The sequence below is a fragment of the Anoplopoma fimbria genome, chromosome 8, assembly GCF_027596085.1.
Source record: "Anoplopoma fimbria isolate UVic2021 breed Golden Eagle Sablefish chromosome 8, Afim_UVic_2022, whole genome shotgun sequence".
NCBI lineage: Eukaryota > Metazoa > Chordata > Actinopteri > Perciformes > Anoplopomatidae > Anoplopoma > Anoplopoma fimbria.
In genome coordinates this window covers 22,919,342-22,932,394 of record NC_072456.1, presented here as the reverse complement: position 1 = coordinate 22,932,394, position 13,053 = coordinate 22,919,342, and the positions used below count along the sequence as shown (strand labels likewise).

Sequence of the window (13,053 nt, the reverse complement as noted above, 5' to 3'; positions counted from 1 at the left end):
ACTATGCAACTCTTTGGTCTGACTCTGGCCCTCTATGCTGAGTATAATAACAAGGTTACAAGGGTTTTTATTTGTCATTGTACGATAGGGTTGCACAACAAAATTTAGAAAGTAATCCCAATTTGCTACATAGGAAAGAAAACAAACAACAATAAAAAAATATATTTTTTATGGAGGATGGATGGTAATTAATGAGTCTCACAGCCAGAGGAAAGAAGCTGTTTTGAAGTCTGTTGGTTTGGAAGTCTCATTGTTTTTTTTAATACAGCCGATGACATTATAACCAGACAGCAACAGCTTGCATTTATGTATATTGGAACTGTATCTGAGTATAGATGTGTGAAGAGAAAAACATTGAACAATGTAGTTTCTTGTGGGATTAAATGAAAAGAGGAGCGGTATAAAAAAACAATAATTCCATTCACAACTTGAGCAAAAACAACACTATACTGACCAGTGCACACACTGTAACTCTGCTGACAATGAACCTCATTTAAATGATTCATCAGCTCCAACTTCTAGCATTTGCCAAAGTCAGATAAAGAGCGAGACCGTAACAGACTTTTCTTTTTCTTTTTTGTGCGTCTCCAGCTTCCTTGGAAGAATCAAACAAAGATCTGAGTACAAACAGTTGCACTTCCAACATCTATAATTAACATAAAGATTAAAACGATAAAAGTGCGCCTCTACAGCAGTGTGTGTACTGGTAGTTCTGTTAGCTGTTAGCCAACACGCCGACCACAACAATAACAGTGTGAACATGGAAGCTGTGGTTACTGTGGTTCAGCTTTTGTCACACAATTCAAAGAAATGTTTGTCAAGCAGATCCACACAAAAGAGCCTTAGTGCTGCGTCTGTGTTATTTAATTGTTAAATTCAGGAAAATAAAGTTGACTAAATACAGCCATTCCAAATTAATCTCAATTTAAAATGTTCACACACGCACACACACACACACACACACACAGCACTTTTATTTTATTTTTGCTTTTAACTATCGTTTACCTCTAAATGTTTACCCTTGCTAGACAAGTGTCTAACTTTAAGTTAATCAGTAGATTTTTCAGGGTGACACATATGGCAGTTTCAAACTTCGCAGCATTGTGGGCCTCAGTGTGGTGCTTATATCTTTGAATGTCACCGGTTTATTGCAACAATTATGAAGAATTGTTTTGAAAATCTAAATAACCACATCTTCTGAAATCACCAGCGACTTCAGGGCATGTTAGCACACACACTTAAGCAATAAAGACCACAGGATAAGCAAGACATTTTCTTCTCTTAAAAGGACAAGACCATGAGTAGAAGGTGTGGATTTGACCAGAGACCATGGCAACCAGTTTCGTGCTACTGCTGCTCTTTGTCCTTCATGGTAAGCTGTCTATACATAGCCAAGACATATAAATCTGCATTTACTAGAGAAAAACATTGAACAATGTAGTTTGATTTGTATGATGAACTATAATCATAATAAATAAATGTGAACGTGTGACAGCAAAAGAGCATTTTGTCTGCATTAAATACTGTATATTATATAATGTTTTATATAAAGTAAGGTTTTCTCTGTCTAGGTCTGTGCATGTTTGTGCTCTTCTGCATGTAGGCTACTAACTTGAGCATTAGTTTCATAAATGTGAGAACAACACTCTAATCTGAACCTGGAAACTGTGGCAATTGTGGCATGTCTAGTTTGATGCAGATTTCAGAGAAATCTTTCAGTGGGCTGTGCCAAGTATTTCCACTCTAAAGTATCTTGCTGTTGTATCTGTGTTCTTCACTGATTAGATTACTGCAACTTAAGTTCACTTGCTGTGACCAAGTTGAATCAGGGAGCCAAGACGGTCCAGAAGGCCCAGAATGAACAAAATAAGGATATTTAAACTGTCAAACTGTAAAAATGATTGAGAGAAGGAATAAAATAGTCACGCAGCAATCAGTTCCATACTAATTACACATATGCTTCACTCTGCTGCACTAGCAGATCTGCAAGCTGTTTCATTAACAGTAACTTTAACATCAGCACCTGAAGGATGAACCTCAAGAAGAGAGAAAATAAATGGACAAATTCGTGCTTCGAATTGGTAAAATTGCAAAATATGATTATTAGTCTACAAATTGGACATTAACGCATTTACGATATGTTTCTTGTTTTTTTTCGGGGGTTCAGGATTGGAATCATGAATTGGGAAATGCTGTGCAGTACATGGACTTGTTATAAGATAACAGAGGTCATGTACTTGTCAAGACTTGTAGTCTTGTGATCTCTACAAACCTGTCTATTTTGCATGCTCTGACGTGTTTAGCACAAAGTCAGGCCTTGATTAACCTACTAAGTTGCCTCGATGCAAATAAATAGCTTGTAGCAGACTGTTTCAAATGGTCTCTTGCGCTTATAGATTGTACATTTTGAATTCAAACAGGTCTTAACAGTTTAAATGTTGAAAAAAATGTCCCACGTTTGATCGAATATTAAAATTTCTAATAGAAAGCGACAATCCTTTTGTGTATATAAATGCTATTAGCTTGATTTATGTACGCCTTGGTCCAGCTCCTAGATATGCTGCTATAGACCTTGACTGCCGGGGGACTACCTAGGATACACTGAGCTTCTCTCTCCTCTTCTCTACCTCCATCTTTATCTTTATGTATTCATATCCTATTTATGCACATTACTGACTTTGCTTCTTCCCCGGATTCCTTGTGCTTCCTCGCCTCGCAGGTTTCCATGAATCGGGGTTATATCTGGACAGTGGTCGTACCTCCTGCTGTGGCCCTGCTGACACCCACTGCTATTACCACTATTATTATTAGTCACATTACTATTATTATTCCTTGTACTATTACGCTTATTGGCTTTGCTTCTACGCTGGAGTCTTTGTGCTTTCTCGCCTCGCAGGTTTCGATGAATCGTTGTGGTACACGGACCATGGTCGTGCCTCCTGATTTGACCCGGCTGACACCCACTGCTACTTTTTATTATTATTATTAGTCACATTACTATTACCTATATCATTATTTCAATTCTACTATAGTTATTGCAGCTGTTATTACAAGTAGTTAAATTTTTTTACTTTGTTACTCTGCTTACTACTCTGATTATATGAATAATTTATGTCATATACATTGAAAGTGTTGTAACTCTGTTATGTTGTTCATTCTGTACACATTACACCTATTGCATTCTGTCCATCCTGGGAGAAGGATCCCCCCTCTGTCGCTCTCCCATAGGTTTCTTCCCTTTTTCTCCTTGTTAAAAGTTTTTTTTCAGGGGAGTTTTTCCTGCGCCGATATGAGGGTTCCAGGAAAGAGGATGTCGCATATGTACAAATTTTAAAGCCTTCTAAAGTAAATTTGTAATTTGTGATTTTGGGCTATACAAAATACATTGAATTGAATTGATTTATGTAGAAATACATTTAATATAATTTTTAATAAATATAATATATATTAATATAATTAAGTAAAATGTATCCCGAAATAATCAAGGCCTTTAAACTGGACAGAGGACTGTACGCCAAAACAACCAGACACCAGAACAACTTCTTTCCTATGGCTGTCACTCTGATGAATGATTGAACAATCAATCATTCAATGTCAGGAATAAATCCTTGTGCAATAACCCAGTACCTTTAAATTCTAAATGATATACATATACACATCATATCTACCTCATGTTCTTTGTTTGTCATTATCCTTTGTTCTTCTTCAATCTCTTTGTTTTTTGTTTATTTGTCTGTTTCTGTGTACTAGTGAGCGGAAGAAACAAGGGTCAAATTCCTTGTATGCTTACGCACACATGGCTTAAAAAGCTGATTCTGATTCTGATTCTGACTCTAACTAAGAGCCCCCTCAAGAAGACGGGGTTTCAAGAGCAGATGGTAATACAGGTGTTGCTGTATGTCTTTAGTATTGCATTATCAATCAAACTTGCAATGTAGCGAATCACCATAACCTGCTACAAAATGAGCCTGGAGCCTTTGGTCACACTAAAGGTTTAGGGCAGTTGCTGGCTATACCTTGTTTTTAATCAAGATTTGTATTTTTCTTACTCTGGGAATAACTAATTTTCATCTTTTAATCATTTAATTTCACTTTTTATTAAGACACAATGTCTGCAGTTATAAATCATGAATAAGTTATGAATCAGTTCAAAAGTAAATATTTCCAGCGATTGTATCATATAATCAAAACTTTTTACATTTAATGAAACTTGTGATGATTATCCAAAGCGCATAGACTAGTGCAGTGGGGTTTCATAACTGTGACTTGTCACTGAAAACTGAAGCAGGAAGCTGGTTTATGTTGTTCATCTGGTCTGTCACAGAATTCACAATTTCTTTTGAGTAAGCCGTTTTACCAAAACCCCCAACAGCCAAATGGTGAAAATACAGATCCTAAAGAAAGATACTAAATCATTACTATCTGGTATCTATGCATTAATGTCTCTTTTTTCATTAAAAATGATAATCAACAAAGTGATAGAGTCATCAAATTCACCCAAATTAGGGTCCACAATGAATAAATTTGAAAGATGCAGCGAATAAATCATGCACAAAATAAAAAGAAGAGGAGAATCAAAAATGGATTAATAGAGTGACCCGTATGGCCACAGTGACACATTTTGACTTTGACAATACAGAATCCTGGCGTTGAACCTGAGTTATTGAATTAATCTAACAAAAGTGTATTAATGTTGCTAATTGATATTCATAAAAACTAAAGAAAGGAGGCCAAGAATGAACTAAATCAAGAGGCTGAAAGTGTCCTAAATACAAAAGTGAATCATGAATGTCACAAAAAGTAAAAGACGGAGAATGAATTAACGTAACAGAATGTGTTAAACCCATAGCATGCTGATCATAAAGTGCTTCACGCTGTTGAGGCATTCGATAACAGAAGATCATGCAAAGATAACATACGCTGCAAACTTGCAAACAGAAATTGATCAAAGGATGCGGTTGAAAGTCGAGATGAAACAGATGATAATCGCACTGGCCACCAAAGCAAACTGCTATACAAAAGGGTCGACTTGACAGCCCCAAGAAGAAAGACAGGTCACTTGTCTTGCTGGCATCATGCATGCTCTGCACACATTTCTGCTTTTTCATCTCCTTGGGTTTCTTGGAGGAAATGGTAAGATTCCCAAAGTATTATTATCTTTCTCCAACCATTTAATATGACATTAATCTAATTTTGATTGTTCTTATCTTTGCAGCAGATGGGAGTGAAATCATAAATGGGGAAGAAGCTCCGGATGGGTCCATGCTGTATATGGCCTCGTTGCAGAACAACAGGGGTCATGCATGTGGAGGATTCCTGATCCGTGACAACATTGTGGTCAGTGCTGCGCACTGTTATAACGCGTGAGTAACATTTCATTGTCCAGCAATCTTTGATTCATGTATTTGGAAATCAATTGAAAATATAAACCACATTTTTTAAAATAAGAACTTACTATTGTATACATTATCATTTTCGAAAATGTTCCGACAACCCCTCTTTTATCTCTCATACAGGGCAATTACACATGTTGTACTTGGCACCCACGATCTCAAGAGTGTTGATAATGGAAATATTAGATCAATTGAAAAGACATACATACACCCATCTTATACATCTCCAGGAAGTGGTTCAGACATCATGCTCCTCAAAGTAAGTACATATTCTCAGGTAAAATCATAAATTTGTCGAGTAACCTTTTTTATTATTATTAGCTCCATATTCCAGCAATTGTTTGTCAAATGAAATAAAAACAACGTGTGTTATGAAATTAGACATTTCATTATTGTTAACGTTGTGTGTCTCCAGCTGTCTGGGAATGTTGAACTGAACAAAACGGTGAAAACAATTTCTCTTCCCACATCTGAACTGAACATGGAAGGAAACTGCCAGGTGGCTGGATGGGGATATAAAAATGGTCATCAACTTGTTGATAAGCTGAGAGTGGTGACTGTCTCCATCATCAACCACAAAGTCTGTGAGAATCAATGGCCTGGTCTTCCTGCCAATGTTATCTGTGCAGGTGGATATGGCACAGAAAAAGGATTTTGTCAGGTGGGTTTTCTGTCTGTTAATAGAACATGTCAGCTGGTATAGAAATGCTAAAAACATCTCAAATCACATAATGAATAAACTAATGAAGCCTCTTCCTCCTCACAGGGTGATTCTGGTGGTCCTCTGGTGTGCAACGGAGAGGCTGTTGGTGTTGCGTCTTTCAACTATAACAAAATCTGTGTCTATCCAAATAAACCCAACGTCTACACCGAGGTATCAAAGTACCTTGACTGGATCAAAAGTATCCTCAAACATTATGAGTGAAAATCTCGCACAGCATGCATTTACTGTAATATGGAGGTTTTGCGGTCAGTAGGTGTGACCGAAATTCTAAATAAAAGTTTCTTGCAAGTACCGTGTTTGATTTCCTTCTTTAACAAGTCATCAGAAAAATCTAATTGTATTGAAGTGAATAAAAACAACAGTTATAATAATGGTAACTTTTGAGCGTGTGAATCAAGTGGAGTGTGCCCGAGATCTCATCGAAAATATTTGTACCTTGAAGACTGCCCTTTTAAATGACTTCTAACTCATCTATAAAGCATGAATCAAGAGGGCCTTATTAGAAAGTGGTAGCATGTTATCCGTATTTAATACTAATTGGGTTTGGCCATACCAATACAATTAAAGCTGCAAGAGTGTAATTAACTGATCTTATACCCAAGACAACTGCATGGCTGCACTGACACAGAAATAATGTGAGGTATACAGTTGTAAAAGGAATTGGTGATAAGAGATAAGATAAGATAATCCTTTATTAGTCCCGCAGCGGGGAAATTTGCAATGGGGACACATCCTCCGTGTTCAGTCTGCCCGAGATCTCAAGCTCATCACAGGTCACAATTGTTAAAAACAAAACTATTAAATTAAAGCATTACACCTTTGTACTGAAGCCCTGCAGTTAGATTTTTTCCCCTTCCATTTCCCCCGGGTAGATGCCACAAAACAGAGAGAACTGTTAAGCAGCAACACTAGATGCTCACTGTGTTAAGGGTTGTAAATTAAACATTTTAAGTATAAAATATATAAAAATAAATAGAGGATGACATGAAAGAAGAGGAGGAATGTATAAATCTAACAGTGTGTCTCAACATGTATTAGTCACATGGTGTATGTTATGCAAAATAGCCTTGTCCATACGATATGGCTGTTAGACAAAATGAAATAGATGGAAATCAAACTGTGAAGATCAAACTCTGCTGTATAAAAAAAGCAGACTTGACAGCAGGTTTATCACCCTGTTGCCATGATAGATGTTTCTGCTTTTTCATGTTCTGGAATGTCACAATATTGTATGGGATATTAACTCATTTGAACTCTACTTATGTTTTAAATACACCTGTGTGAAATACTTTACAGGGGAAACACCCCGGTTTAGTCGATGGCTGCGCTGTAGAACAAAAACTCATACGTATGTAGAGAATTCCTCGTCTGGAAATACTCACTTAATGTGATGTTAGAGTTACTTTTCCTCTTCCAGCAGTTGATTTTTGAATTGGATGTCATTTGAAATAAATAAAAATGTAATTAAAGTTATATAAAATTTGAAAAACCACTAACAACCTCTGAATATCTTTTTTAAGAATGACTAAATAGCAATGGTTGTTCTTGGCACAAAGGTTGAGAACACAGTGAAATTCATTGTAAACAAGATGACAACTGGCATTTTTTCTGTCAAGTAATTTGGTTTTAAATTATTCATCAGCTCCAACTTCTAGCATTTTCCAAAGTCGGATAAAGAGCGAGACCGTAACAGACAATCACTATTGGATCAGGGTGCTGCAAAGACAAAGGCAGAGTCAAAAATTGTATTCATTTGTATGCTTGAAAATAATCACTAAATGGTAAATAAACTTGTTTTTATACAGCACATTTCTAGTCTTCTTATCACTACAAGCCAACATTTACCCCATTCACACACATATACATACAATAATGGCAGAAGTACTTTGATACTTTTGGGTTAAGTATCTTGCCCAAATACACCTCTAAATGCAGGATGGGGGAGCCGGGGATCGAACCGCCGATCTTCCTGTTAGTGGAAGACTCGCTCCAGCTCCTGAAGCACATGCAACAATCTCACATAGTTTTGCTTCAGTAAACTTTCATTGTGTTGGAGAGGTTTTGTCATGTCTGCATTTCGCCATCAGTGCTTGCTCTTTGACTCAAGTGCAAGTTAAGTTTAATATGTAGTATGTGTGATTTTCTATTCTGTCCCTCAGGATTAATGTACATCACACAACTCTCTCTCCCTCTCCTATCAGAAGGATGACAGACACATTGTTTGGCCTTTACTGAGGGAGGTTTGTAATGCACTGCGTGGGGCAGACATGACATAAACTGTTCGAGTGGCGCCCACTAATGGTCAAAAAGAGGAGAAACTATGCAACTCTTTGGTCTGACTTTGGCCCTCTATGCTGAGTATAATAACAAGGTTACAAGGGTTTTTATTTGTCATTGTACGATAGGGTTGCACAACAAAATTTAGAAAGTAATCCCAATTTGCTCCATAGGAAAGAAAACAAACAACAATAAAATAATGCAGATTTCAGAGAAATCTTTCAGTGGGCTGTGCCAAGTATTTCCACTCTAAAGTATCTTGCTGTTGTATCTGTGTTCTTCACTGATTAGATTACTGCAACTTAAGTTCACTTGCTGTGACCAAGTTGAATCCACAAACAGGGAGCCAAGACGGTCCAAAAGGCCCAGAATGAACAAAATAAGGATATTTAAACTGTCAAAGTAAAAATAAAAATGATTGAGAGAAGGAATAAAATAGTCACGCACCAATCAGTTCCATACTAATTACACATATGCTTCACTCTGCTGCACTAGCAGATCTGCAAGCTGTTTCATTAACAGTAACTTTAACATAAATAGCTTGTAGCAGACTGTTTCAAATGGTCTCTTGCGCTTATAGATTGTACATTTTGAATTCAAACAGGTCGTAACAGTTTAAATGTTTAAAGAAATGTCCCACGTTTGATCGAATATTCAAATTTCTAATAGAAAGCGACAATCCTTTTGTGAATATGAATGCTATTTGCTTGATTCATGTACACCTTGGTCCAGCCCCTAGATATGCTGCTATAGGCCTAGACTGCCGGGGGACTACCTAGGATACACTGAGCTCCTCTCTCCTCTTCTCTCCCTCCATCTTTATGTATTTGTGTCCTATTTATGCACATTACTGACTTTGATTCTTCCCCGGAGTCCTTGTGCTTTCTCGCCTCGCAGGTTTCCATGAATCGGGGTTATATCTGGACTGTGGTCGTACCTCCTGCTGTGGCCCTGCTGACACCCACTGCTATTACCACTATTATTATTAGTCACATTACTATTATTATTCCTTGTACTATTACGCTTATTGGCTTTGCTTCTACCCTGGAGTCTTTGTGCTTTCTCGCCTCGCAGGTTTCGATGAATCGTTGTGGTACCTGGACCGTGGTCGTGCCTCCTGATGTGACCCGGCTGACACCCACTGCTACTTTGATTATTATTATTAGTCACATTACTATTACCTATATCATTATTTCAATTCTACTATAGTTATTGCAGCTGTTATTACAAGTAGTTTACATTTTTTACTTCGTTACTCTGCTTACTACTCTGATTATATGAATAATTTATGTCATATACATTGAATGTGTTGTAACTCTGTTATGTTGTTCATTCTGTACACATTACATCCATTGCATTCTGTTCATCCTGGGAGAAGGATCCCCCCTCTGTCGCTCTCCCATAGGTTTTCTTCCCTTTTTCTCCTTGTTAAAAGGATTTTTTAGGGGAATTTTTCCAGTGCCGATATGAGGGTTCCAGGAAAGAAGATGTCGCATATCTACAAATTGTAAAGCCTTCTAAAGCAAATTTGTGATTTGTGATTTTGGGCTATACAAAATAAATTGAATTTAATTGATTTATGTATAAATACATTTAATATAATTTTTAATAAAGTAATATATATTAATATAATTATGTAAAATGTATCCCAAAATAATCAAAGCCTTTAAACTGGACAGAGGACTGTACGCCAAAACAACCAGACACCAGAACAACTTCTTTCCTATGGCTGTCACTCTGATGAATGATTGAACAATCAATCATTCAATGTCAGGAATAAATCCTTGTGCAATAACCCAGTACCTTTAAATTCTAAATGATATACATATACACATCATATCTACCTCATGTTCTTAAAATGTCCTGTGACAACCTCTTCATATTTATCCAAGCATCCTTGCACCTTATATCATTGCACTTTTATCTCCATTTCACAGTTTTTTGTGTTTTATGTTCATATATATACTTTTGCATTTTATTTTTCATGTGTACATGATAGTTAAATGTTTGTCATTATCCTTTGTTCTTCTTCAATCTCTTTGTTTTTTGTTTATTTGTCTGTTTCTGTGTACTAGTGAGTGGAAGAAACGGGGGTCAAATTCCTTGTATGCTTACGCATACATGGCTTAAAAAGCTGATTCTGATTCTGATTTTGACTCTAACTAAGAGCCCCCTCAACAAGACGGGGTTTCAAGAGCAGATGGTAATACAGGTGTTGCTGTATGTCTTTAGTATTGCATTATCAATCAAACTTGCAATGTAGTGAATCACCAAAACCTGCTACAAAATGAGCCTGGAGCCTTTGGTCACACTAAAGGTTTAGGGCAGTTGCTGGCTACACCTTGTTTTTAATCAAGATTTGTATTTTTTTTACTCTGGGAATAACTAATTTTCATCTTTTAATAATTTAATTTAACTTTTTATTAAGACACAATGTCTGCAGTTATAAATCATGAATAAGTTATGAATCAGTTCAAAAGTAAATATTTCCAGCGATTGTATAATATAATCAAAACTTTTTACATTTAATGAAACTTGTGATGATTATCCAAAGCGCATAGATTAGTGCACGGGTTTCATAACTGTGACTTGTCACTGAAAACTGAAGCAGGAAGCTGGTTTATGTTGTTCATCTGGTCTGTCACAGAATTCACAATTTCTTTTGAGTAAGCCGTTTTACCAAAACCCCCAACAGCCAAATGGTGAAAATACAGATCCTAAAAAAAGATACTAAATCATTACTATCTGGTATCTATGCATTAATGTCTCTTTTTTCATTAAAAATGATAATCAACAAAGTGATAGAGTCATCAAATTCACCCAAATTAAGTATACTAATCGTGAACTCTTGAGGGGAAGAGGGTCCACAATGAATAAAATTGAAAGATGCAGCGAATAAATCATGCACAAAATAAAAAGAAGAGGAGAATCAAAAATGGATTAATAGAGTGACCCGTATGGCCACAGTGACACATTTTGACTTTGACAATACAGAATCCTGGCGTTGAACCTGAGTTATTGAATTAATCTAACAAAAGTGTATTAATGTTGCTAATTGATATTCATAAAAACTAAAGAAAGGAGGCCAAGAATGAACTAAATCAAGAGGCTGAAAGTGTCCTAAATACAAAAGTGAATAATGAATGACACAAAAAGTAAAAGACGGAGAATGAATTAACGTGACAGAATGTGTTAAACCCATAGCATGCTTCACGCTGTTGAGGCATTCGATAACAGAAGATCATGCAAAGAAAACATACGCTGCAAACTTGCAAACAGAAATTGATAAAACGATGCGGTTGAAAGTCGAGATGAAACAGATGATAATCGCACTGGCCACCAAAGCAAACTGCTATATAAAAGGGTCGACTTGACAGCCCCAAGAAGAAAGACAGGTCACTTGTCTTGCTGGCATCATGCATGCTCTGCACGCATTTCTGCTTTTTCGTCTCCTTGGGTTTCTTGGAGGAAATGGTAAGATTCCCAAAGTATTATTATTTTTCTCCAACCATTTAATGTGACATTAATTTAATTTTGATTATTCTTATCTTTGCAGCAGATGTGAGGGGAATCACGAATGGGGAAGAAGCTCTGGATGGGTCCATGCTGTATATGGCCTCGTTGCAGAACAACAGGGGTCATACATGTGGAGGATTCCTGATCCGTGACAACATTGTGGTCAGTGCTGCGCAGTGTTATAACGCGTGAGTAACATTTCATTGTCCAGCAATCTTTGATTCATGTATTTGGAAATCAATTGAAAATATAAACCACATTTTTTAAAATAAGAACTTACTATTGTATACATTATCATTTTCGAAAATGTTCCGACAACCCCTCTTTTATCTCTCATACAGTGATCTTACACATGTTGTACTTGGCACCCACGATCTCAAGAGTGTTGATAATGGAAATATTAGATCAATTGAAAAGACATACATACACCCATCTTATGAGGATGTAGGAAAAGGTTCAGACATCATGCTCCTCAAAGTAAGTACATATTCTCAGGTAAAATCATAAATTTGTCGAGTAACCTTTTTTATTATTATTAGCTCCATATTCCAGCAATTGTTTGTCAAATGAAATAAAAACAACGTGTGTTATGAAATTAGACATTTCATTATTGTTAACGTTGTGTGTCTCCAGCTGTCTGGGAATGTTGAACTGAACAAAACGGTGAACACAATTTCTCTTCCCACACCTGAACTGAACATGGAAGGAAACTGCCAGGTGGCTGGATGGGGATATAACAATGGTCGTCAACTTGTTGATAAGCTGAGAGTGGTGAATGTCTCCATCATCAACCACAAAGTCTGTGAGAATCAATGGCCTGCTCTTCCTGCCAATGTTATCTGTGCAGGTGGATATGGCACAGATAAAGGATTTTGTCAGGTGGGTTTTCTGTCTGTTAATAGAACATGTCAGCTGGTATAGAAATGCTAAAAACATCTAAAGTCACATAATGAATAAACTAATGAAGCCTCTTCCTCCTCACAGGGTGATTCTGGTGGTCCTCTGGTGTGCAACGGAAAGGCTGTTGGTGTTGTGTCTTTCAACTATAACGGAAACTGTGACTATCCAAATCAACCCAACATCTACACCGAGGTATCAAAGTACCTTGACTGGATCAAATGCATCCTCATGTGTTATGAGTGA

At 36.8% G+C, this 13,053-nt stretch overlaps 2 protein-coding genes across 2 annotated transcripts; both read left to right on the top strand.

Moving 5' to 3' along the window:
* Nucleotides 1–5,075: 5,075 nt before the first annotated feature.
* Nucleotides 5,076–6,318, top strand: LOC129094756 (trypsin-3-like). The gene is made up of 5 exons (XM_054603017.1): nucleotides 5,076–5,133; nucleotides 5,216–5,363; nucleotides 5,517–5,652; nucleotides 5,809–6,054; nucleotides 6,160–6,318. Exons 1-5 carry the CDS (start codon nucleotides 5,076–5,078, stop codon nucleotides 6,316–6,318), a joined length of 747 nt encoding a protein of 248 aa, XP_054458992.1.
* Nucleotides 6,319–11,810: 5,492 nt separating this feature from the next.
* LOC129094754 (trypsin-3-like) lies at nucleotides 11,811–13,053 on the top strand. Its single transcript, XM_054603016.1, has 5 exons — nucleotides 11,811–11,868; nucleotides 11,951–12,098; nucleotides 12,252–12,387; nucleotides 12,544–12,789; nucleotides 12,895–13,053. Exons 1-5 carry the CDS (start codon nucleotides 11,811–11,813, stop codon nucleotides 13,051–13,053), a joined length of 747 nt encoding a protein of 248 aa, XP_054458991.1.

Bases quoted from the DNA above. Each gene is read 5' to 3' on its own strand.
- LOC129094756 (XM_054603017.1), top strand. From the start codon at position 5,076: ATGCATGCTCTGCACACATTTCTGCTTTTTCATCTCCTTGGGTTTCTT. The intron at 5,134-5,215 runs GTAAGATTCCCA...TTATCTTTGCAG, and splicing joins TGGGTTTCTTGGAGGAAATG to CAGATGGGAGTGAAATCATA. The intron at 6,055-6,159 runs GTGGGTTTTCTG...TCCTCCTCACAG, and splicing joins CAGAAAAAGGATTTTGTCAG to GGTGATTCTGGTGGTCCTCT.
- LOC129094754 (XM_054603016.1), top strand. From the start codon at position 11,811: ATGCATGCTCTGCACGCATTTCTGCTTTTTCGTCTCCTTGGGTTTCTT. The intron at 11,869-11,950 runs GTAAGATTCCCA...TTATCTTTGCAG, and splicing joins TGGGTTTCTTGGAGGAAATG to CAGATGTGAGGGGAATCACG. The intron at 12,099-12,251 runs GTGAGTAACATT...TCTCTCATACAG, and splicing joins GCTGCGCAGTGTTATAACGC to TGATCTTACACATGTTGTAC.